At 38.5% G+C, this 26,476-nt stretch overlaps 1 protein-coding gene across 4 annotated transcripts in view; it reads right to left on the reverse strand.

Annotated features, from left to right (window-relative positions):
* Nucleotides 1-26,476, reverse strand: part of ZNF609 (zinc finger protein 609) — a 206,352-nt gene that overhangs the window by 4,485 nt on the left and 175,391 nt on the right. For all 4 annotated transcript variants that reach the window (XM_031955392.1, XM_031955393.1, XM_031955394.1 and 1 more), the window contains 6 exons: nt 9,986-10,073; nt 4,174-6,517; nt 2,995-3,361; nt 1,638-1,813; nt 1,109-1,325; nt 474-552 (listed from right to left, as the gene is read on the reverse strand). In XM_031955392.1, the coding sequence (XP_031811252.1) occupies nt 479-552; nt 1,109-1,325; nt 1,638-1,813; nt 2,995-3,361; nt 4,174-6,517; nt 9,986-10,073 (3,266 nt within the window). In that variant the 3' untranslated portion in view covers nt 474-478. The remainder of the gene's footprint in view (nt 1-473; nt 553-1,108; nt 1,326-1,637; nt 1,814-2,994; nt 3,362-4,173; nt 6,518-9,985; nt 10,074-26,476) is intronic.

Below are 26,476 nucleotides of genomic sequence, written 5' to 3' on the forward strand. Positions count from 1 at the left end.
GGTGACTCCAGGGGACGGGGGAAGGGGACAGGGGAAGGTTTCTCCCACCAGTCACAGAAATGATTCTCAACTTTTGGAAGACTTATCTGGGGGAACCTTAGAGATCATTAACCCCCCTCACTTTGCAGATGAGTAAAAAACTCCAGAGAAGCTGTAACTTATCAGGAATATACAGACTGACACTAAGCTGCAAAGCCAGGATTTGGAACAGTCCCTCTGATTCTAAAAGCTATAGGTTTTTCCACCACATACACATACACACACAAACTTCTCATAGCTATTTTTTCTAGGAGCAAATGGCTTTTGGGCAAGGTCTAATTATATGAAAGAAGTATCATCATATTACAACTAGCCTTCCTACCATCAAGAAGGAATCTTAATAAATGAATTAATCACTTTCAAATGAGGGGCCTGCCCCAAGAGCTTCCAGAGACTCAAACCTTCCTGTTCCCCCCATCTGTTTAAATACCTACCATTCTCACCTCCGGGGGGGTGGGTAGAGTGAGGGAGCTGAGCCTTGCTGGCTGGCAACAATGGCTGTAGAAGAAAGTCCTAAAGGAGAAGGAGAGGGTGTTATAGACCAGTTTTCCTGAGGATCTTGAACTGCCTTCCCCTTCCCCACTGAGAAAGATTACTGGATTGTGTTATTCTAAATCCTGTGTTCTCTCTTTCATTAGGTTGAGTGGTTCATGGAAGTCAGGATGACCAATTATCTTTTCCCAGTCCTGTGGAGCTTAATTCTTTATTCTAAACCTAAAGGGCCTATATTTTGAGGATTGGGACTAACCTAAGAGCTTCAGGGAAGAAGGAAATGTGACCATTGAATGCCAAAGCTAAATGGGACCTCAGATATCACCTAATCCAATGTCCTTCCTTTACATGTGGGGAGACAGAGGCTGAAACTTAAAGTGACTTACATATGGGCAACCAGTAACGGCGCTGAAAATAGAGCCCACTGAGATAAGCTCACTCCTTGCTTGGGAAGGGTTCCAGAGCTCTGCATGAAGTTTAAAGTTCCAGGGAAAGTACCTTACAGGCAGGCACTTTCAATGGTCAGTGATTTTAGCAGTGAAGGTAAAAAGGTAGGTAGAGGGAGGCCAGGGCTCACCTGCTGCATAGGGCAGGTTATACTGTGCAGGGAGGAGTGAGTACCCTAAGTGGTGGTGGTGGTGGTGTGTGGACATCAGGCGCTGGGATGGAGAGGTGCGAGGCCGGTCTACACTTCTCTCACTCCCACTGGCTCCCCCGACGCTGCTACAGCCTCCGCCACTCCCTACCACCCCGCAGCCTCCTCGGTCTCTGTCTTGAGAAGCCTTCTCACTTATCTGAAAGGGAGAGCAAACAACAAAGCTGCAAAATAGCATGCATGCACATGCACGCACAAACACACACACACACACACACACACACACACGAGACACCTAAGCCAGTCAGGACTTCCTGTTGGGTTCAATCAGGCAGGAACCCAGGGAGTGAGGGAGTAACTTAGGGACTCCTTTTAGATCCTGAAGCTTCAGAAGCCTCAGAACAAAAAAGGTGTGGCCCTCATGGGATCAACATCAAGCTAACCAAGTTAAATTGTAACCCTCTGTGGGACTGGGGCTACGTGGCTCTGCCAATGCCATCAAAGCTCTTACCGTGGGAGACTTGCTCTTGTAGTGACTGGCATGCTGCTGCAAGATGTCCAGGGCCTTTGACTCTGAGCTAGACTTGCAGCTCACACTGGGGCTGGCTCTTGCCTTGTCAGCATCTTCACCCCCCGAGACTTTGCTACCATAGGGGGAAAAGGAGTAGCTGGAGGGCAAATAGGAACCTAGGATAGGAGAAACAGTCATGAAGAGGGAACCTTTCGTGAGGCTGGAGCCATTGGACTCAAATGGTATTCATAATCCCATTGCTAAGAAAGCTGGGCTGTCTTGTTGTGCTGGTAGGAACTCCTCCCTACCAAGAGGGAGGTGCAACCCTTCTGGAGCTTCTTAATCAAACTAGCTTAGCTAAAATTCTAAAAAAACTCCACTGAGAGGATCAATGCTGACACAATTCTAAGAGACAAAGGATACTGGCCCCAAAGAGAGATATTTCTTTTCCTCCATTTGCTTTCTTCCAACTTCATGTTTGGTTTGGCCCCATAGACCCATTTCAAGAACTCTTGTGAGAGGGTTAGGGGTTGAAAAAAAAAAGAAAGAAAGGAATTATACTGTTATCTGTTTAAAAACCTGGCTATTTCTAAGTCTGCCTTGAAATGTCTTAACCATGAATGACTTTCTATGGTTATGATAGGCCATCTAGGACAAATTTAGGACATGTAGGACAAGAGGTGTCAGAAGTATTCCACTTGACAAGGACCTAGAATATCGGGAATCAATAGGCAATACATACATGTAAAGTCAAGTCAATAAGTATTAACAAAGAATTTGCTTTCTGTCCAGTGTTCTTATCAATTAACATAGGGAGGTTGTGCATAGAGGCTCCCCAGACTGACTGGACTGAAATTCTACCCTGTTCTCTGCTTTTTCTGAATGTCTTGAGTACAACATTGTACTCCAGAGATTTACCCTTACTTAACTTATATTGAGTTGGATTTTATATTTAGTCCAAGTGTGTACCTTGAGGGCTCGGATTATCTGTACTGCTTTTAAGGACTCTAAAGTGCTCAACACTAAATGAGCTAAAAATAAAGACCTGAACTTCTTGAACCAAAATGTCTGTTTCTGAGGGAAGAAGTCATGACAGAGAAGGTTTTTTCGCTCAGTCATCAATGAGCACAGACATGCCAATTGTATAACTGAGGCAAGGGAGGAGGGGTGATGAGTAGTTCCTACAAGTAGCAATTAGGACAACATGTCAGCCAGTTTGAGGTAGAGGGACACAAACAGGCACACCTTACAGGAAGACATATTTATGAATAAGATGCTAAGAACTGGTCAAATAAACAATTTAAAATCTCTCCTTGTAATTTCCCTGGGAATAGTAACTGACGCTTTGGTGCCATACCTGGATAGTTCTGCATCATGACAGCTGGCATGCCTCGGTAGCTGGGATGGTTTGGATCATAGGACTGGCTGTAGGAGTAGCCGTGCATATAGGGAATATAAGACTGATGCTGGGTAAGAGGGGAGGACACAGGCACATGGACACTGGGCCGGGGCTCCTTGCCCCCAAGTCGGGAGTCTTCAGAGGGGGGCAGTTTACAATCGCCACTTGTGCTCTCTTTCCCATCCTCCTTGGGGACAGAGTCTTTACTCCGGCTTCTTTCCTCCTTCAACTTTCGGTCCCTTTCCTCTTTCCACCGCTCATCTTCTGACTTGATATCTGAGTACTTGGCAGGATAAACATATGTCCACATTCGAGGTTCTGTCTCCTGTAACAACCAGGGGTTAGGGGTTGGATGGAGTTAGGAAGAAAGAAACCCAATTCAGGCCCAAGTTACAATGGAGACACAAGGACAGCTTAGGAACCAAGTTATGGGGAGAAAGGCTATTTGGGCATTTATTGTTCTCTTACAACTTAATTCAGACCTTCCTACTCCTTTCTTATATGAGAGACAAAGATAAACAAAAAGAAACAAAGGTAATAAGCAAAGAAAAGAAGAGACCACATCAATAGGACCAACAAGTAAAAGGAGATAACTTAGGAAAACATCTAAAAGTAGGGATGCTCCTTCAATAGATATTCTGGGCCATCTGGCATCCTCCTCTCAAGAAGAAAGGTGATAGTGTATTAAGTCAGGAAAGAGAAGTAGAACAGTGGAGAGAAAAGGTGCTCTTCTGTTAACTGGAAGATGGGAGACACTCTAATTCAAGGGCATGGCAAGTTCTGAGTCCCCAATTCTGTTTTCTAAATCCTTTTGTTAGCAATTGAATGGGGAATGGAAGAATTATTACCATTGTATTTCACAGAAGTTGGAGGCCAAATTTAGCAAAATAAAGCATTTTCAAACAATCAAATAGAAATCAAGAATTCTTGCTTTAGTTACCACCGTGGGAGCTAGAAGACTTGCAGAGGATGGAGCACTACACAAAAGCGAGTAAATCTGCAGTCTCATCAACCTCTGAGAGATTCCAGGTTTGTGCAATTCTGGCACAAGGGCAAGATGAACACAGGGACAGGAATGGGTATGGAGGGGAAGGACGAAGAAACTGCCAAATAAGAAAAGACTCCCAAGTGAGTTACCTGTCGATACCAGAGCACCGGATCCACGTCTGTCTGTCGGCCACACTCGGTGGCTGCTTTGGAGTCTGAGGCCTCCTTAGCCAGGTGGCCAGCCTCACTCAGTTTCACCTTGAGCCCCTCAGTGGCCTGGCTGGGGAGTTTGGAGGAATCCTCCAGTTTGGGGATGATGACAGACTTGGCAGGATCGGGCCCCGGCTCTTTGGCCTTACTGGGCCCCGACTTCACGAGGTCCGTCAGGCTTGGGGCCTTGGTGAGCGTGGGGGGGACGGAGGGTTTCTGTTTCCAGTCCTCCTTGAGGGCGGCCTCGCGCTCCTTCAGGCTCAGCTCCACCTTCTTCTCCAGGCCGCGTTGCTGCTGCGTCTCCAAGCTCTGCCGCTTCTGCTGCTCCTCATATTGCTGGCGGTAAGCCGTGTTGGTGCTGAGGAGGTGGGTGTGGTAGCTCTGGTCGCTGTAGCCGTAGGGGGGGACGTAGGCGTACTGGTTGTAGTACAGGGACTGCATGTACATGTTGGGGCGCTGCTGAATGACCGAAGGCTGCTGGCTGGAACTGCTCAGCTCTGCTTTCTTATCCTCACAGCCCTCGTTCTTGACTTTTGCCTCGGGGTTCTCGGGTTCTTCATCCTTTTTGACCTTCAGTGACTGGCTCTCCACTCCAGTCTGGCTGCTGGGGTTCAGAGTCCCTGGGCTGGACTGGGGATAGCCTGGAGAGTAGTAGGTTTCAAAACCTTGGTAATAAGGAGAGTCTTTGCTCTGAGGCTGAGGGGGGAAAAGGGTTTTCTTAGCCCCTTCTTTGACTAATTGGTCGGGGTCTTTTGATTTGACGCTGTCCACCTTGCCTTCCCCATCCTCTCCAGCATCCGAGATGTCAGAATATGCAGGACTGTTGTTCTTAACAGAACTGGCTTCTGCTCCATTCTGAGTAACCACGTGCAGGGGAGTCATGGGCTGGGCGGGAGTCGTGCTATCCAACCGACTGCTGCTGCCAATGGAGGGGCTGGGGGCGTTATCTGTAAAGCTGTAGATCTTATCTGCCTCAGCTTTGATGCTGGCCAGACGACTCTGATGGGGGTCTGACGAGCCATTAAGGAGCCCCTCGCTTTTGGTCCGATCGTCACCGGAGGACTCCCTGAATGGGCTCTTGCCTTCTTCAGCTCGGCAAACCTTTCCAGGAGTCAGGGGGTTTTCGAGTTCCTTCAACTCTTTCTTCTTTTTTTCTTTCTTCTTCTTATCCTTGGCTGGGGTCAGGGCAGGGTTGACAGTAAAAGGCTCTCCCATTACAGTAGGTTTGGGTTGAATGGGTTTAAGTTGTGGGCTGTTGGGCATGGCCTGGACGACTGTAGTGGTCAACCCAGAGGAAGAACCTGGGCTGGCTGCGGTAAAGGTGGCAGTCTGGAAGGTGTAGATCTGTTGAGGGGGAATAGCAGGGGCAATAGGTCGGGCTGACTTTAAGCTCTTGGAAGGAATCTTTTCAGGTTTTGAACTAGAAGGTTTTTTAGATTTGTCTTTGTCCAAACATCTCTTCTCCAATGAATCAAAGCCATCATTGCTTGTCTCATCCACTACCGAGGGACCATCCTCAGAGCCATCATTGGACAGAGCCCCTGGATCTGTGTCCCCTTCTCCACTCAGTTTCTTCTTACAGAGGCCCTTTGTGCTGAATTTGCTTGAAGGAGAGGGGCTATGGGGTTCTACCAGTCGGACTTTGGGGGTGGCTGAGCGAGCAGGGGAGAGGGAGCCTTTCTGGGAGACAGAGGCACCATTACAGCTTCCAAGGTCTGTGTGCAGGGAAGATTCCTCCCCATATTCACTGTCTCCATCAGCTTCTGGCTTGCTGTCATCATCTGTGTGTGCATGGGCCTGGTGGTACTTTAGTCCATTGATGTGCTTATATTTCTTGTTGCAGTTTGGGTGGGGGCAGTCAATGAGGACTGGGGAGGGGCAATTTCTATCTAAGATGGCAGGCTCTACCTTGACCCCAGGAAGGGGCCCAGTGGCTGAACCCATAGAATTGGTTCGGACTCGCTTGCTCCCTTTTGAGTCCTCAGAGCTAGAGTTCAGCTCCATGTCGGAAAGGGGTTTATTTTTTCGCTTGTTGGCAGAGGAAGGGCTGGCCTTGACATCCTCAGTGGTCGTGCTTGGGGGAGGGCGGTGCTCTGAAGAATTCTGGCTGCCCCGGCGGCCTTTGCTATTAGCCCCTGCCCGGGTCTTGCTGCTGTTGCTGGTCCCCTTGCTGTCGGAAGCCGTAGTTGTCTCATTTACAGGTGTGTTGCTATTGGGACGCATGCGCTTACCTCTGCCTCGGCCGTTACGCATCTCCAGGTCGCTGGTGGGGGAGTCACAGAACCTAAGTAGTAGCAGTAATAAAACAGTAATAGTAATAATAATAGCAACAATAACTAGTATTTATGTAGTATCTATGATGTGTCGGGCACTGTATTATAAGAGCATTTTACAAGTATTAATTACCTCATCTGATCTGCACAATGACCCTGGGTGCTGTTACCCTCAACTTAGAGATGGAAGTGAACAAAATAAGTAGCTTGTCCAAGGTCACAATGCCAGGAAATGTCTGAGACCAGATCTGAGCTTCCTGAATTCAGGCTCAGAGCTCTGTCCACTTCACTACACTGATGCCCAACTAAGAAGCAAACAGCTGTTGTTAGGGATAGAAAACCAGGGTGGCAGCAGACCAAAACTAAAGCATAGCAGACACTGAAAAGAACAAATTCTATTTTTCTCTTAGATGAAGCCTCTCATCTTCATAAAATAACAACTATTGAGAGCACTGACCTTCATAGTTTGATTGCAATACACAACCTAGTTGGATATTAACGATTGCCCAATCAGTACACCTAAAGACACAGTACTTTAATGGCTAACCAGGCCTACAATGTTGTCATCTTCATCACCATCAGCATTTAAGAAGGCCTATTATGTGGCTTACAAATATCTCATCTCTGGGAGGTTGACACTTTAGGGTTCCCATTTTTCATGGAAGGAAATTGAGAGTTAAGCGACTTACACAAGGAAAAACAGTAGATGTCTAATTCAAGATTTGTACTCGGGCTTTCCTGATTCTAGGCCCAGTGCTTTTATGTACTGTGATACTTAGCAGCCTGTATATTTCTCAAGCACTATGCTATCAAGTGTCTAAGAAAGCCCTGAACAAGGAGATAGAGTTCACATATTTAAAAACTTCTACCCAGGATGGATCCTTCTTTAACTGACCAATCCAAAAGTAGTTTTCAAGGTACTCTAAACATTGCCTATGATAACTTACAGATTTAAAAAGTATTTTGGTTTTCTTTTCAAAGAGGGTGTCTTCTTCAGGATGCTGCTTTGACCTTTCTTCCCAGATCCAAAAGAATAAGAAGTTTGTATCCCATACTGTTTATAACTCTTTAACAGATTTTTTTTCAAATGGTTTAATTTGCTTCCTGGGTTCATTCTATCTGCTGAATTGATAGTCTATGAGCAGATTACAATATCCAGGCCCTAAGAGGTCACGCAATATTTCTCTTGAAAACTGGAAAAGACAATCAACGCTACCCTGCCAAGGGCTGAAGAAACCTTTCAGTTTCCTTTGGAAAATATTACTATATATTCCACAGAACAGTTGATGGTTAAGTAGAGTCTAAGTGCATTTTCCTGATCCCCGAGTTTTTCACTTAACAGAACACCAACATCAAACAAGTTAGTTGGTTCCCTGTGCTGAAACAGGATTCAAAGAGACCAAATGACCACTAACATATGTAGGGGGAATATGATTAGTATTGGGTTCAAAAGATTCCTTATCTATGTTGCCCCAATAAGCTCAGAGATGAGTTTACAATCCACCATAAAACAAGAGGTAGCCAACCTTCTATGTCTAAAGTCTCTGATAAAAATGGAATCTCAATAAACAGTGAAAGTTGAATATCTGCGTGTGTGAGATCTACGCTGTTGCCTAGTTATCAAATGGGTATACGAAGAAGCTAGGTGTACATGAGGGAATAGAGAATATAAGCTGGATAAAGGTTACAAAAAACAAGGTACAGAAAAAGGTAGAAATCTTCCTATTTGCCCAGCTGTATGTAGTTCTCAGAGAATAAGATTTACTTTTTTCTATTTTTTCGAAAATTCAATTTTATTTTCATCCCTGAATTTGCTCCCTCCTATCACTCCTCCTTCCATGACAAAAGAAAAATAAAACTCATTCCAAACATGTATAGTCAAACAAAACAAATTCCTGCATTATCCATGTTTTTTAGGAAAAGGGCGCACTCTATGTTCTGAGTCCATTATCTGTCTATCTGAAAGTGACAAGGTTTCATCATGAGTCTTCTGGAATTGTGATTGGTCATTGTGCTGATGTTTTTCTAATATTGCAGTTATGATATAAATTGTTCTCCTGGTTCTGTTCACTTCACTGTGTATCAGTTCATATCTGTCTTGCCAGGTTTCTCTGAAACCAACTTCCCTTCATCATTTTTTACAGTACAATAATATTCTAGCACATTCATATATCATAACTTATTCGGCCATTCCCCAACCAACAGGCAATCTCTCAAGTTTACAATTCTTCCCCATTATGAGAAGAGATGCTATAAATATATATACAACTAGGCCCTTTTCCTCTTTCGTTGATCACTCTGAGATACAGATCTAGTAATGCTATTTTTTGATTAAAAGGTATGCAGTTTAATAGCTTTTGAGGCATGATTCTCAACTCCATTTCAGTACAAGTAGGTGAGTTTTCATAGCTCCAAAAGCATATTAATAAATCTGTTTTACCATAGATCCTCAAGCATTCATCATTTTTCTTTTTTAGGCAACATTGTCATTCTGATAGGTGTGAAGTGATAAATACCTCAGAACTCTTTTAATTTGCATTTATCTCAAAGTAATTTAGAGCATTTTTCATAGTTATTGATAGTTTGGGTTACTTTTCTCTGAAAACTACATATGTTTTGAATATTTATTATATGCATAATAATTGCTCTTATAAATTTGACTCAGGTTCCCAATTTATCTTAGAAATGAGACACCTATTACTGAAACTTGCTGCAAAGAATGTTCCCTTCCCCATTTCCTGCCTCTTTTTTAACTTGAGCTGCATTGATTTTCTTTATGCAAAGGTTTTATGCAAAACCTTTTTGGTTTAATCAAAATTGTCCATTTACCTCTGAATCTATTATTTGGTCATGAACTTTTCTTCTATCTATTAATCTGAAAAGTAATTTCTTCCATGTTCCTCTGTTCTGTTTATTAGGGTAACCTCCTTTAATCTAAATCACATATTTATTTTGAACTTATTTTGCTGTAAAATGTTCTATACTTAAGTTTCTGGCAGAGATTGTTTTCCAGTTTTCCTAAAAGTTTTTGTTAAATACTGAGTTTGCCGCAACAGCAGAAATCTTTGGATTTATCAAATATCAAGATAAGGTTATCATTTGTTTCTCTATTTTATGTGTGTGTGTGTGTGTGTGTGTGTGTGTGTGTGTGTGTGTTCCACTAATTAGCTTATTTTTTTTATCCAATACACAATTGGCTTTGCAGTAAAGTTTGATACCTGGCACTGATAATCAACCCCCTCCCCCCCATTCATTTTCTTGACATTCTTGACTTTTTTTTCCTCCAGATCTAAGCTCTATAAAGTAATCCTTTGGTAATTTGGTTGGTATGACACTGAATAAAATTAAACTTGATAGTACTATCTTTTTTTATTGACTTGGACTTACTCCAATGGCAATTAATATTTTTCTATTTAGGTCTGTCTTCAAATGATATAAATTAGATCTGATTTTCAGTAAGAAGCTAAGATAGAACTCACCTGGGGGGTGCCCAATCATGACGTGTGCAATCAAGAAGGGTGCCCACGTAGGTCTTGTTCCTCCATGTCACATTCACCACCAACATGCCTGGAATACAAAGACAACTTATGACACCAAATCTACAACTACTGGGGATCTCCGTAGTGTCCTTATATGTGAGAACTCATGCAGTGGGCCATGCTAGCTTTAAGGATACTGGAGTTTTTGATAGATATTTAGAAGAAACACAAGTTTGGAAAAACATATGGGCTAAATGAAGTCAAAGTCTTTAGCTTTTGAGAAACAGCATGGGATAATGGACTTAAGAGTCAGAAGAGCTGAGTTTGAAGTTCTTCTATTTATATTGGCAAGTTATCCTCTCAGAGCATCAACTTCCATATCTGTAAAAAGAGACAATACTTTATACTTGTTTTAGGGTAGTTGTGTGGGACCAAATGAGATAATGTATTGTGAAAGTTCACTTCCTCTTGGCAAAGCCACTGAACATTAAAACTTGTTATTCTGAGTTAGAAAAGTACAGATTTGGGCTTTAGCCTGGTTTTTGCCACTGGCTCAAAATGTTCTATTAAGATATGTATGTCACTTCAAAGCCCTACTTGCAATGAGAGGGGACAGCACTCCCTGTGCCAATTTTCTCTCTAGTGAGTAGAATTGTGTAAACAGGGAGGAAATCTAGAAAGCATTCTGCAGAAAGTACTGTTCAAGAGAACAAACACAAGGGCCTTTTTTTTATTTGAGAGGGTATGGAAAACTAAGACTATGGAACATCAGGACTCTAGGATCAGGAAACAAAACACTTTAGAAGAAAAGATTCTTTTAGAACAGGAAGTGGCAATCACTAAAGATACTAATATTAGACTCAGACAGGATTTTGGCTTCATCACTAAATAATCAGCTCTTCTCATAAGTACCTCAAACATTCTTCCTAAATGCAACAGGGACTCTAAAATGAAGTCCCCTTTTCTCAGGTCTCTCTGGCACCCCCCTAAGAAAACAATTACATTAAATGATTTCTAGCCATTAGCAGAGTGAACTCAAGTGGATGTTTCCTTCCAGAGATGGGCTGCTCTGATTACTGCATAACTAATTTGACTAAGAGCAAAGTCCATTGAGTTGAATGTATTTATCTGAATAAGGTAAGACTCGGAGATAGGCATCTCATTTGCAAGGGCAGACTAGAGCAACAGCAAAGAGAACAGGCACACAATTAGAAGATGAATGTGATTCCCAGACCTGAAACAGCTGGGGGTGAACACATGTTTATAAATCTGGGTGTTTCTCCTAAGTGTAATCTGCAAACCAGAGAAATAATGAATGAGCGGAAAAGATCAGGCCAGAGGGGAGAAGGGAGGAGGGGAAAACCTAATATGGATAGACAGTTTGGGGTGGCCTGTTTAAATGTTAAAGCACACTTTTTTTTTTTTTTTTTCCCTGCACCGTAAATCTCTCTGCAGGGCCCCGAGTCTAGGAGAAGTAAAGAAAGAAAGAAAAAAAAAAAGATTGGAAAATGACATTGGACAGATACTATTTCTGTCAGAGGATGACTAAAGAGTAGCAAAGGTTAACTTAAACAGGGGAAAATAGGCCCACATTTTGGAATGCTTCCTGTTACAAATGGTGCTCACACCATAAAGAGAAGGTTGATTTGTTTGGAGATAAGAATATCGAATTTGTTGTTTTAAAAAAACAACAAATGATGAACAGTACTTTGTATTTCACTATAATCTTATTCTCATAATCACTAAGAACCTTCCAGACATGATCTCATTAGCCATCATTTTGTTTCTAAGTGATGAACATTCTTCCTCCTTAACAGACAATAACCCTGAGGCATAGGAAGGAAAAGTGACTTGTGGGAAGACAGTCAATAGCTTCTGCTAGGTTTTAAGAAATATTCTTTTCAGTTATGAAAGATCCAAGCTAAATATATCTCTTTAGCATATAGCACCTATGCTTCAAGAACTCTGAACAGATTAGTGTGGTTACCCACCCTCTGAAGAAACTGTTAGCTTCTACCCTACGGGGCATAATTCTCTCATTTTTTTCATCTCTCAATTCACTAGCAAATTCTGTCCTCAGGAAATGATGTGTATAAGAAAAGATGTATACTGTGCAACAAAAGTTTATATTGAGGAGTAGGGAGAGAGAATACTATAGAAAATACTTCAGAAATCCCTCCTTCCTAATGCTTAGCAATAAAGTTCATCATAGGAAGTTTCTCTCTAGAGACAAATCTCCTAATCAAGCAATTAATCAATATGTACTATGTGCTAGGACTATAAACATGTGTAAGCATACAAAAAAGTATGTTTTATAAATTTATTCATTATCATACAAGAATAAGATATAGTCAAGGTGAGTGAATTTTCAACAAAATTGAAGTTTTTGTCACTTTAATGTATACAGTTGAATGGAATGCAACTGACTTAAATTTATATATGATACCCACTACAGGTGGATAATGAGCTGAGCACACAATTGAATAGGGGAACAAAGTGGTCTAGAGGTATTTCAGATAAAGCTGCCCTTTGACACAAGTCCCTACATCTTTTTTTTTTTTTTTTTTTAAATAGCAACAGTATCTTCTTACTCATACTATATGGAATCATGGAATATCATGATTTCAATTTTTTTTTTTAAATCCAGGATTCTGTAAGGAAATGGAGAGATGAATGATAGACCTAATTTTTATTACATAGTACTACTGATGACTTGGGTAAAAGAAGTGGTCTAAGAGATTCCAGGAAATGTATAATAGACAAAGTTAGGCCAGTCATATATTAAGAGGCAAAGAATAACATATGGATAGCCTTGATACTCATGAAATTTTTAAAAGTTCCAGAGGAAGACCCTGGCATACTGCCCAAATCTTTTAATGGAAGACTTATGGGAGAAAATGCAAGAATCAATCAATAAGACAGAAAGGTATGGATAAATGGAGATCTTCACTATTTGAAGAAGTGCCGGCAATTACAAGTTAATCAGATTCTAAGTATTGGCACATTCCTTTTTAAGTGCCAAAACTTAAAAATTCACCAACTTTGGATATCTTTTTTTAAAAACATGTTACATGTTTTCCCGTCAAGAAGACAGAAGAAAAAAAGAATATAACTAATGTTCAATTTAAAAACCTGTTAAAGCTTAAAACTGTATTAAGATTCCTAGGATACTCTGTTTATAGCAGGAGAGCCATTAATACATGAACTCAATAAAAAAATGTGGTAAAGGTCTGTTTTTAAACTGATTTAAGCTTACAGGTTGAACTGGCTTTTGTGAACTATAGCATGGAAACTAGTCACTATTTATAACATTTCACATGGGAAATATAGTCTGAATTTTAAAGAATATAATATTTACTTTTTTTCTTAAAAATCAGTGTTATTGTACTAAACTGTAATGCCTTTAGGGAAATGAGGTTAGCTGGGCTATTTAGCTCCACAAATAAACAAGCCCAACACCTTTCATTTTTCTCCTTTTTTTTTTCTTCAGGTTAACAAGTGTTTATTTTCATTCCTGATGAAAAGGAAACCCTTGAAATAAATACTATGATACTATGTTGTACTTATTTTTTAAATTAGTTTTTATGTCTCTGAGATTAGCTGTAACCTTTTGTCATTCTGTCTCCTAGCATTATCTTATCATCCCTTAGTCTAATTTTTTTTTCCTAAGGCAATTGACTTGCCAGGGTCATATACCTAGGAAATATTAAGTGTCTGAGGCCGGATTTGAATTCACTCCTCCTGACTTCAGAGGTGGTGCCCTATCCACTGTGCCATCTAGCTGCCCCCAAATCTATTGTTTTTAATCTATAATGCTTAAGAAGCTAGAGTTAGGATAAAAACTTTATCTCAAATAAAAATATTTAAGGAGGCTTCATTTTCAGGCCCTTGTAGCCCTTTCTGCCCTATTTCATGACCTCACTAATTGTATAACCCCTCCTAATATCAGAAAGGTATATCAGCCCCAATATACCTTTCTAGCTAAAGGATTCAAGTTCTGAGAGACTGCCTACAATTTCATTTTGTTAGCACCTGAAGGCAGGTAGTTTAGATATTATACATCAGAGGTGGGGAAAGAACCAATGGCTTGTTGTTATTCCTTATGTGGGATCAAACTTCAATATAAAAGGAAGGTATTCTAAGCAAGAACTGGGCTCATGCCTATAAAATACAATAGAGAACCTAAAGTGTTGGCATCTGGCAAAAGGAGAGATTTTTAAAAAAATGGTTATAAATTATAGTCACAAAAGCCTATTGCCTTATTATTAGTCATTCAACCTAAACTGCTAGGACTTTCTCCATGTTGAAGATTAGAAAGCTGGAGACTACCCAGGTCTCCTACTCTTAATAGCTGGCCTTGCGGGCAACCTCCTGCCTTGTTGGAACCCTAAATTCTAAGTACTCTGGGCATTGGCAAGCAACTTCCAGGCTCACTTAGAAATAACTGGGTTGGTAATGGAGGAGGAAGCAGGGATGTTTTTACATGCCATCTGGCTGAGGAATCTCATCAAATTTCTTATTTAAAAACCTATTTTGAAGTTATCTATTCTCTATCACTATTGCCACCATCCAGATCCTTAATAATTAACTTCTGGGCTATTGTAATATCCTTCAAATAAGTCTCAGGCTAATCTCTTCCCAAACATACTGATGGCATAAATTTGCTTAAAACACTATTTTCACAATCAATCAACAAGCATTTCTTGAATATTACATTAGCCTCAATATTATAAAAGTTACAAAGGAAAGGTTATAATCTCTGCCAGCTTTTACCAGACTGCAATGAGATTTTTACTCTATTTGGAAATGAAAATAATATAAAACAGCATACTTGATGAAAGACTAAAAGTTCTTTAAGGATGTGAGAGGGATTTATAAGGAACAGAATTGTTAGGAAATTAAGATGGGTGGGAGACTTGGGCTGAATCATTAAGTATTGCTAAAATTTAGAGGCCAATGGAAAAGGGAAGAATATTCCAAATGGAGGAAAAAGCAAGATCATTTGGCTAATAATGAGAGAACTGCCACTGTGACTGGATAGGAGATAGGTTATGAAGAATTGTATAAATTTTACAGTAAGGACCAATAGAAGGGGATCTCTGAAAGGCAGGAAAGAGAGTATAGATTAAATGTAGTAATAAGGAGCTAACATAGATTTATATGACTAACTAATTCATGTTAAGATTATCAAGTTACTTTCCTTAAAAACTTAAAACTGAAAAAAAAAAAAAAAAAGCCATACTAGTGAAGCTTCTTGAGGGTAGAGACATAAACTTCCTTTGTATCCCTCTATAAGGTATAGTAGTACTAACAGGAAGACAAAATGAACCATAGGTATTAAAAAAGAGGGTCTTTTCCCTTGGACAACAGAAACGCAAGCTATTCTGTGGAAATTAAATTTGCTACAGACTTTCAAAATTATGGGTGATTGAGCAGCTTTATATTTTATACATAGTTTATTTTATTGCTGTGTTCCATCTCTATGCAGATGACTTCCAAATCATCTAGTTCTTACTTTTCTCTTGATCTTATGGGTTGCCTCCATAACCAACTACCTGGATTGGTTGGATATCTTCACTAACATATTCCACAAGCTTCTCAAACTCAACTAACCCCAAATAAAACTCATTCTCTTTTGCTTATTCTTGAATCTTTCACCTTCTTCCTCCTTCTACCCCATATTTAATCAATTGCCAAGTCTTGTTGATTCAATGTTCCCAACACCTCTCTCGTGTGAACTCTGTTGATCACTCAATCTGGATCCTAGTTCAGGTCCTTTATCACCTCAAACAAGGAATACTGAATTATGAATTGATCCAGAAGACTACAGTTTCTTTTCCAATCTATTTTCTACAAAGTTGTCAAATGAATATTATTAATGCAGAGGCATACTTTTTGCACACTTTTCACCCCACTGGAGAAGCTTTAGTGGCTCCCAAACACCTCTATAATAAAATATAATCCCTGTCTTGTATTTTAATCCTTTTACAAACTGACTCTACTCTTTTTTCCCTAATGGATTTCACACCACACATACTGCATCCAAACCCAGGATAGGGTGGGCCTTCTTACTATTCCCAGTATGAGATATTTTATCTCCTGTCTTTGTGAGGGCTCTTCACTATACTTGGAATGTCCTTTCCTTACTAATATCTTGGAATGAATTCCTAGCTACCTACATGACTCAGAAAGAACCACATCTACACAAAAAGCCTTTCCTAGTTCACCTTTTTGATAAATTGTTTTTTTCCTCCCCCCCATCCCTCCCCAAAATGTCTATCTTAAAATTATGACATATTTAACATTGGCATATTAAATATAAGGCACATCTCAGTATTTGGTTATCTTTTCCATTTTTTTACAACAATGCAAATGAACACATACATTGTTTGTGGAACTGTGAATGGATCCAATCATTCCAGAGAGCAATTTGGAACTATGCTCAAAAAGTTATCAAACTATGCGTACCCTTTGATCCAGGAGTGTTTCTACTAGGCTTGTATCCCAAAGAGATCTTAAAGAAAGGAAAGGAACCCACATGTGCAAAAATGTTTGTGGCAGCCCTTTTCATAGTGGCAAGAAACTGGAAACTGAGTGGATGCCCATCAGTTGGAGAATGGCTGAATAAATTGTGGTATATGAATGTTATTGTTCTGTAAGAAATGACCAACAGGATGATTTCAGAGAGGCCTGAAGAGACTTATGTGAACTGATGCGAAGTGAAATGAGCAGAACCAGATCATTATACATGGCAGCAAGATTATACAATGATCAATTCTATGGATGTACCTCTCTTCAATGATGAGATGATTTCAAACCAGTTCCGATTGTTCAGTGATGAAGAGAGCCATCTACGCCCAGAGGGAAGACTTTGGGAACTAAGCGTCTTTCACAACATAGAATTTTCATTCTTTTTGTTGTTGTTTGCTTGAATTTTATTTTGCTTCTCCCCACCCCCTTTTTTATACTGGTTTGATTAGATTTTTCTTGTGCAGCACAGTAATTGTACACATATGTATGCATATTTTGAATTTAACATTTCTACCCTGTTTAACATATATTGGATTACTTGCCATCTAAGGAAGGGTGTGGGGAAAGGGGGGGAAATTGGAACACAAGATTTTGCAAGGACTAATGTTGAAGAATTGTCCACGCATATGTTTTGCAAAATAAAGCTTTAAGAAAAAAAAATTAAATAAAAAATAAAAAACAATGTAAATAGAAACTCTAAATAAATGAAAAATCACAGATCATGAAGAACAGAAAAAGAAACAGTCAAAATCCTCCAAGGCATAAGGTGAAAGACAATTAGACAAGAATATTGCATATGTTGTCAGATGTTATCACTCTCTTAGATGGTTTTACTGTTTTGTTTTGTTTTTGTCACGAGAGGTAGAAAGTTCTAAATGATTGTGGTGTAAAGAAAAATAAGCAAGAAGCTATATTTTAAAAAGAAAAAGAAATTTTTTTTTTGAACCATTAAAATGATTGCTTCCACTATTGGGTCCCAACTGATTTCTTGGCCCTTAACTTTTCCAATTTTCTATCTTCTTGAAATCCACACTTCAACCAAACTCTCTTATCCAAAATATGTCCACATAATGGCTTATTGCTTCTACGAGGAGCAAATATGATCAATGGGAAAATAAACTCAAAAATTCTGGGAACAGTAATACCCCACAGATCACCAACTCTGCTGCTATCTGCCTTCTCCTAAAGCCACCATTTTAGGAGAACAACCTTTATGGAGATGTAAACTTGCCTCTGTAGGTAGGTACTATAGCTTTTATTTTTATCTTAAGTAAAGACTGAAAATAAAAATTCTCACCACGAATCTCTCTTGCCTTAATTATCAAATGACTCAGTATCAGAGATACTTATGGTTTAATCCATTGGAGATACTTGATAAGCTTCATTACTATCACTCTATCACTTTTGTCACTGAACTCTAAGGAACATTGGGCATTTTCCATCTGACTTACAACTCAAATCTCCAGTAGATCATCTCTCTAAATGTGAGAGCCTTGGGAGCAGGCCCTGTCTTGCTTTTCTATTCATTTCCCTCGTGCTTTACACATAGCACGTAAGCAAATGCTTCTTCATTCATTCATTAACTTTGTTTCTGCCTCTATGATTCAGAGGAAAGCAAGAATAATAAATGACAACTTCTTTGGGTTGGAGGACCTGGGTGCACTGCAAACTCTGCTTTGATACTTCTCACTAACTTGTGTGACATTTAGGCACGTCACGAGCTCTCTGGATTTCAGGTTTTTCACCTGTAAAAGGAAGACAGAAAAAAATGATCTTTCAAGTATCTTGCAGTCTGAAAATTGCTATTTTCCCACATGAATGTAATTTTCATTTCTATCCACTGAAATTCTAGCTATCCCTAACTCTTCTATGAAATTATACTCCATGAAGCAATAAACTGGGAAAATATTTTTACAGTCAAAGGTTCTGATAAAGGCCTCATTTCCAAAATATATAGAGAATTAACTCTAATTTATAAAAAATCAAGCCATTCTCCAATTGAAAAAATGGTCAAAGGATATGAACAGACAATTCTCAGATGAAGAAATTGAAACTATTTCTAGTCATATGAAAAGATGCTCCAAGTCATTATTAATCAGAGAAATGCAAATTAAGACAACTCTAAGATACCACTACACACCTGTCAGATTGGCTAAGATGACAGGAAAAAATAATGATGATTGTTGGAGGGGATGCAGGAAAACTGGGACATTGTTGCATTGTTGGTGGAGTTGTGAACGAATCCAACCATTTTGGAGAGTAGTTTGGAACTATGCTCAAAAAATTATCAAACTGTGCATACCCTTTGATCCAGCAGTGTTACTACTGGGATTATATCCCAAAGAGATTATAAAGAAGGGAAAGGGACCTGTATGTGCACGAATGTTTGTGGCAGCCCTTTTTGTAGTGGCTAGAAACTGGAAACTGAATGGATGTCCATCAGTTGGAGAATGGCTGAATAAATTGTGGTATATGAAAATTATGGAATATTACTGTTCTGTAAGAAATGACCAACAGGATGATTTCAGAAAGGCCTGGAGAGACTTACACGAACTGATGCTGAGTGAAATGAGCAGGACCAGGAGATCATTATATACTTCAACAATACTATATGATGACCAGTTCTGATGGACCAGGCCATCCTCAGCAACGAGATCAACCAAATCATTTCTAATGGAGCAGTAATGAACTGAACTAGCTATGCCCAGAAAAAGAACTCTGGGAGATGACTAAAAACCATTACATTGAATTCCCAATCCCTATATTTATGCACACCTGCATTTTTGATTTCCTTCACAAGCTAATTGTACAATATTTCAGAGTCTGATTCTTTTTGTACAGCAAAATAACGTTTTGGTCATGTAACTTATTATGTATCTAATTTATATTTTAATATATTTAACATCTACTGGTCATCCTGCCATCTAGGGGAGGGGGTGGGGGGGGGTAAGAGGTGAAAAATTGGAACAAGAGGTTTGGCAATTGTTAATGCTGTAAAGTTACCCATGCATATATCCTGTAAATAAAAGGCTATTAAATTAAAAAAAAAAAAAAAAAGAAAAAAAAAAAAAGAAATTATACTCCATGAAGTAATCTCAATTGTCAAGTAATTTCTGTTTTCTTTTTATGTAACTTTTTTTTTGGTAACAATTTTCTTCACAACGTATTGTCGTTATTTGGGCTGCGCACTGTCTTCCTTGTTAGATTCAAAATTCCTCAAGAGCCTAGACTTTGTCTTATTCATCTTTAGAGTTACCAGAGTGACTATAGCACTAGCACTAGGCTAAAAATATAGAAGTGCTCAAATAATGTTTACTAAATGGAATTAATTTATGAGTGATTCAACAACTTGGTAAATCCTTAATAACTTAAGAGCCCTTACCAATGAGTTTTTCCATAGGTAGAAAGCCCAGAGAACTGCAAATTCTGGAACACTGCCCAAAAAATCCTAACTATAAAATATTAAATCCAAGTAGCCCTTTAAGTCCTCATTAGCAATGTTAATCAACAGATCAAAGAGAAAGGACTGGGGATGGTGTAACATAAAGAAAGGAAGATGGTCTTTAAAGATGATCATTAGTTAATTACTGATCATATTATCCTCCCAGTAACTGACTATAAGTCTAATGGAAATCCTGAACTTTTAACTTTGAAACAAGAGGAATTCCAACAGATAGATGCACTGCATGTCTAAAAACTGGTCCCTATCAGCCCACTTTTTATAGCTCAGAATTTGGTTAGGTTCTATAGTAAAGCAACAGAAAATCTAGACTTTCATGTAAATTTCAGGTTCTAAGAATTTCTTATTGTCGCTTTTTTTTTTAAACTAGTGGAAAAATTTGAGGTGGTGGTGTGAAGGATGAAAATAAAAAAGGAAGGATATAGGAAATGAAACAGTCAACTTCTACATCTTTCCTGACAACTATATGAGAAACCAGTTGTCATGTTTAAAAAAAAAGTTGTGAATCCAAATAAAAATCAACTTTAGGCAATACTCTAAGTTTACCTTCAGTATCCATCTTTCTCTTTCTGTACACTTCTGCACATGTAGATGGTGATTTCCTCATTTCAGTTTAAATGGCTTTGGCTTAATGCCTTGGAGCCCCATCAAAAAAGAAAGGATCTGGGAGCCATCCAAATCTACTTTGTTGCCTGAATAGGCTTCCTGAAACTTTAGGCCTTAACGTAACCAGGTCTTTGCATGTAAGACTTTTATATTTAAAAGCTATGAAAATCCTTTTTTTTTCCCCTCTTAAAGAAACCTGGTAAAATGTTTTGGTAAGCAGGATCTTAGAAGCACTGACATAATTTACTCTGTGTGGTGCCTGATGTAAACTTTTCTGGAAAACTTGCAGGTCAGGGATCTTTAAAAAATGTCTGGTCCATGATTTCCACTGGTAGAATGGGGGCAACACATGGTTCCCTTCTCTTCTCTGTGAATCTGGCAAAAAGATTCCCTTTTTTATGACGGAAGCTTGCTTGTCTTCTAGCATGGGTTCCTTCACCTATTCCTATTCTTCATCCCTGACAATGTACACAGCCTATGACCCCTAACAACATTTCCCTAACACCCAGCTCCTTACTTCCTCCTCTCCTAATTAAGATCCTTTGTGTTATTGTTGTTGTTCAGCTATTTCAGCCATGTCCAACTCTTCCTGACACACTTGAGGTTTTCTTGGAAGATATTGGAATGTTTTGCCATTCCCTTTTCTAGCTCATTTTACATTTAAGGAAACAGGGTTAAAAAGCCTTGCTCAACTAGTAAGTAGTCTAAAGCCAGATTTGAAAATGGATCTATTTGACATCAGGCCCAGCACATCCGAAATGCCTACCCTTCCCTTTCTGTATATCCTTTCAAAAAAAATCTTAGTATTTAACAATTTTTTTTAGACAGCTACACAATCCTATTCAATGTCTGGCAACATATTATGAGCCTCCTATATTATTTCTAGCACTGGTTATGAGTATCTGACAAGCACATTACTAGAATTTATACATATACATGCATATATATTCATTTGTAGAAATACTGCTGTAAATCTTTATTTGTATTTTTTACATGGTACTTAACACGGCATACAAAATATCTGGGGAATTTACTGGATAAATAAAAGCCAATATTAATCTAATTAATCAACATGAAAAGGACACCAGCCTTTTGACTCTGATATTTTTGATAAGACTCACCATTATGAGAAGAATTTGAAGGTATCAATTTCTGCTGCTTCATCCCAGAGCTCTATCATCAAATTCCTGTATTCATCAGCAAGGACTCTAACTCAGCTCAAAGTTATATGCAGGCTGTTTTATGCAAATAGTGCAGAAATTCCCAAAAGCATAAGAAGATATTTATGGTTGGAAAGTTATTGTGAAAACAAGTTTGTGACACTTCCGGATTAGTGGACTTTTATTTATTTGTTTAAAAAAAAAATCATACTTTGTTAGATTTGTATCCTATTTATCTGAGGTTCCTTTTAAATTTTTCAAACCGCCCCCCCCCCCTTTTTAAATTTAAACATTTCAATCCAGAGTGAAATCTGGAATCAGTTCAAATTCCTGGCTGTTAATTACTAGACAAAGATTTGCTGCAAATTTTGCATCGAGCTTTCTTTGTGGATCAGAGGGAGAAGACAGTATTTTTTTTTTTTTAAACTTAAATCACTCTGGCAAGAAACTGGAAAATGAGTGGATGCCCATCACTTGGAGAATGGCTAAATAAGTTATGAAATATTATTGTTCTATAAGAAATGATCAGGAGGATAATTTCAGAAAGACTTACAAGAAATGATGCTAAGTGAAATGAGCAGAACCAGAAGATCATCGTACATGACAATAACAATATTATACAACGATTAATTCTGATGAATGTGACTCTTTTCAACAATGAGATACTGATGCCAGTTCCAAAGATCTTGTGCCGAAGAGAGCCATCTACACCCAGAGAGAGGACTGTGGGAACTGAATGAGGATCACAATATAGCATTCTCACTCTTTTTGTTGTTTTCTTCCACCTTGTTTTCTTACTCATTTACTTTCTTTTTTTGATCTGATTTTTCTTGTGCAGCAAGAGAATTGTATAAATATGCCTATATGCATTGGATTTAACATATATTTTAACATGTTTAATATATATTGGATTGCTTGCCATCCAGGAAGTATTTTGAAAATAAAGAGCTTTAAAAAAGAAAAAACAAGCTTTAATCTCATCCTACTTCAACTTCATGAAAGCACACTGACGCTGCTGACCACACCCCAGCCCTCATACTTTCTTTTTTAAAATTGACATTCAAGTTTTTCTTCTGAATTTAATGCAAAAAAAAGAGAAATTTTCACAAATCACAAATCTTTTCCACAGCACTTAGTTTTGTTTTGTTTTTTTTTTTTTAAGTAAATAAATTGCTTTCAAAACTGCTGGGCTTGTTTTTGCTTTCTTCTATATTCTTTAAAAATGTTTCAATGGTATTCCTTTTTTTTCTTTTTGGTATCACCATAAACACTCCTACCACCCCCAATTTAAAAAAGGAAAAAATCCTCAAAACCCTAGTAACAAAGAAGCCTAATAAAGCAAAACAAACACAGAACCATTTGATAGTTTGATCCCTCATATTAAAAGCTGTAGAATGACAACTCATGTTTATATGCTTTAAGACATCTTGAAACAACACCGAGCAGATATTAAGCTTATTTTATTTGACTTGATGGTCATATAGTCAGGAACCAACTTTTTCATTTTTTTCTTGCCTCCATTGAGGAGTCTTCTCTTTGCATGCAGTAGCTATTTGATAAGCATTTGTTGAACTGTATCCCCAGATTTGGTAACTCAGGTTTGGTTTAATTTTACTACGCTCTTACTGGAAATAATGAGGAACAGCTATAGAAGGTGTCTTATACCTTTTTTCTACCATATCACTACTCTGTAACATCCTTCCCAATCAGACTGCCCAAGTCCTGAGCATGGCTTATGCTGGGGGTGAAAGGTCACTACACCCCGATATTTGAACCACTTTGCTACACAGGCTGCTCACCACTCGCTTCCTGCCACTTCTTGCTCTGAGAACAGTAATTCATGCTTTTGCAAATAGAATTTCAATTGCTCCATAGTTCCATTCTTCATCCATGTCACTTACCTTTTCCTGATTACTATACTCTTAGACTAAAAGTTAAAATGTAATCTTCTGGAGGGCAAAGATGTTTTCTCTTTGAATTTACTTATCTAGTGTTCATTATACTGCAGACATATAGTAATTGCTTAATAAATGCCTGTTCATTCATTCATTCTTGCCCAAAATGCAAACCTCTACTCACAGGTCCCAAATGAAAAGAACAGCTCTGTCTTCTCCATTATATGCACAGTGGTGAATATCCCTTGTGCTTGTCACTCATGAGACCAGGGTTCAGGTATTGTGTTTTTGTTTTAATTTTCAATAGTATTTTATTTTTCCAAATACATGTAAAGATAGTTTTCAACATTCATTTTTAAAAAACACTTTGTGTTTCAAATTTTTCTCCCTCCCTTTCTTACTTTACCCCTCCCCAAGACAGCAAGCAATCTGACATAGGTTGACTATGTGCAATTCTTTTAAACATATTTCCATACTTGTCATGTTGTGTATGAAAAAAATCAGACCAAAAGGGAAAAAACACTAGAAAGAAAAAACAAACAAAAAAGTGAAAATATATGTATGCTTCAATCTACAATTCAGTCTCCATTTCTTAAGAACTGATGGCATTCTCATTTCCAAAATATATAGAGAATTAAATCTAATTTATAAAAAAATCAAGCCATTCTCCAATTGAAAAATGGTCAAAGGATATGAACAGACAATTCTCAGATGAAGAAATTGAAACTATTTCTAGTCATATGAAAAGATGCTCCAAGTCATTATTATTATTATTATTTTTTTCTCTATTAATCAGAGAAATACAAATTAAGACAACTCTAAGATACCACTACACACCTGTCAGATTGGCTAAGATGACAGGAAAAAATAACGATGATTGTTGGTGGGGATGCGGGAAAACTGGGACATTGATGCATTGTTGGTGGAGTTGTGAACGAATCCAACCATTCTGGAGAATAGTTTGGAACTATGCTCAAAAAGTTATCAAACTGTGCATACCCTTTGATCCAGCAGTGTTACTACTGGGATTATATCCCAAAGAGATCATAAAGAAGGGAAAGGGACCTGTATGTGCACGAATGTTTGTGGCAGCCCTTTTTGTAGTGGCTAGAAACTGGAAACTGAATGGATGTCCATCAGTTGGAGAATGGCTGAATAAATTGTGGTATATGAATATTATGGAATATTACTGTTCTGTAAGAAATGACCAACAGGATGATTTCAGAAAGGCCTGGAGAGACTTACACGAACTGATGCTGAGTGAAATGAGCAGGACCAGGAGATCATTATATACTTCAACAACAATACTATATGATGACCAGTTCTGATGGATCAGGCCATCCTCAGCAAGGAGATCAACCAAATCATTTCCAATAGAGCAGTAACGAACTGAACCAGCTACGCCCAGAGAAAGAACTCTGGGTGATGACTAAAAACCATTACATTGAACTCCCAATCCCTATATTTATGCCCACCTGCATTTTGGATTTCCTTCACAAGCTAATTGTACAATATTTCAGAGTCCGATTCTTTTTGTATAGCAAAATAACGGTTTGGTCATGTATACTTATTGTGTATCTAATTTATATTTTAATATATTTAACATCTACTGGTCATCCTGCCATCTGGGGGAGGAGGTGGGGGGTAAGAGGTGAAAAATTGGAACAAGAGGTTTGGCAATTGTTAATGCTATAAAGTTACCCATGCATATAACCTGTAAATAAAGGCTATTAAAAAAAAAAAAAAAAAAAAAGAACTGATGGGATTTTCCCTTCCAAGTTTATTGGAACTGCCTTGAATCACCACCTTGGTAAGATGAACCAAGTCCATCACAAGCAATCATCACAATCTTGTTACTACTGTGTACAATTAAACATAATTCTTTAAGATTACAAATTACATTCAGAGTGGGATTCTTTTATTCCCTATGATGTCACAAATCAGAAAACAACATTTAAAAGAACTTTAAGACAGAGGTATGCTGGTAAATATTGTGTTTTTCTTTTAAAAATAATAGTTTTTTATTTTTCCAAATACATGCAAAGATAGTTTTCAGTATTCACGTTTGTAAAACTCTGTGTTCCAATTTTTTCTCTCTCCTTCCTCTCCCCTTTCCCTTCACCTAGACATCAAGCAATCCACCATAAGTTAAACACATCAGTCTCCACAGGTCTCTCTATGGGTTTCCATCAGAAGTCTATGCGGAACTGACTTGAATCATCTCATTGTTGAAAAGAGCCAAGACCATCACAGCTGATCGTCACATAAATCTTGCTGTTGCTGTGTACAATGTTCTCTTGATTCTACTGAATTCATTTAGCATCAGTTCATGTTTAAGTCTCTCCAGGTTTCTCTAAATCATCCTCCCAATTGTTTCTTATAAAACAATAAGATTCCCTAACAACATTCATATACCATAACTTATTTAATCTTTCTTCAACTGATGGGCATCCACTCAATTTCCAGTTTCTTGCCACTGCTACAGACATTTTTTCACATGTGGGCTCCTTTCCCCTTTTTTAAATGATTTTTTTGAGATATAGACTCAATAGAGACATTGCTGAACCAAAGGGTATGCACAGCTTGATAACCCTTTGGGCAAAGCTCCAAATTGCTCTCCAAAATAGTTGTATTAGTTTACAGCTTCATCAATAATGTATTAAGTGTCCCAGATTTCCCATATTCCCTCCAATATTCATCATTATCTTTTCTTGTCATCTTAACCAGTCTGAGAGGTAGGAAATAGCACTTTAGACTTTCTCAATTTGCATTTCTCTAGTCTAATAATTTAGAGCATTTTTTCATATGACGAGAAATGACTTTAATTTCTGTATCTGAA

The sequence above is a fragment of the Sarcophilus harrisii genome, chromosome 2, assembly GCF_902635505.1.
Source record: "Sarcophilus harrisii chromosome 2, mSarHar1.11, whole genome shotgun sequence".
Classification (NCBI taxonomy): Eukaryota; Metazoa; Chordata; class Mammalia; order Dasyuromorphia; family Dasyuridae; genus Sarcophilus; species Sarcophilus harrisii.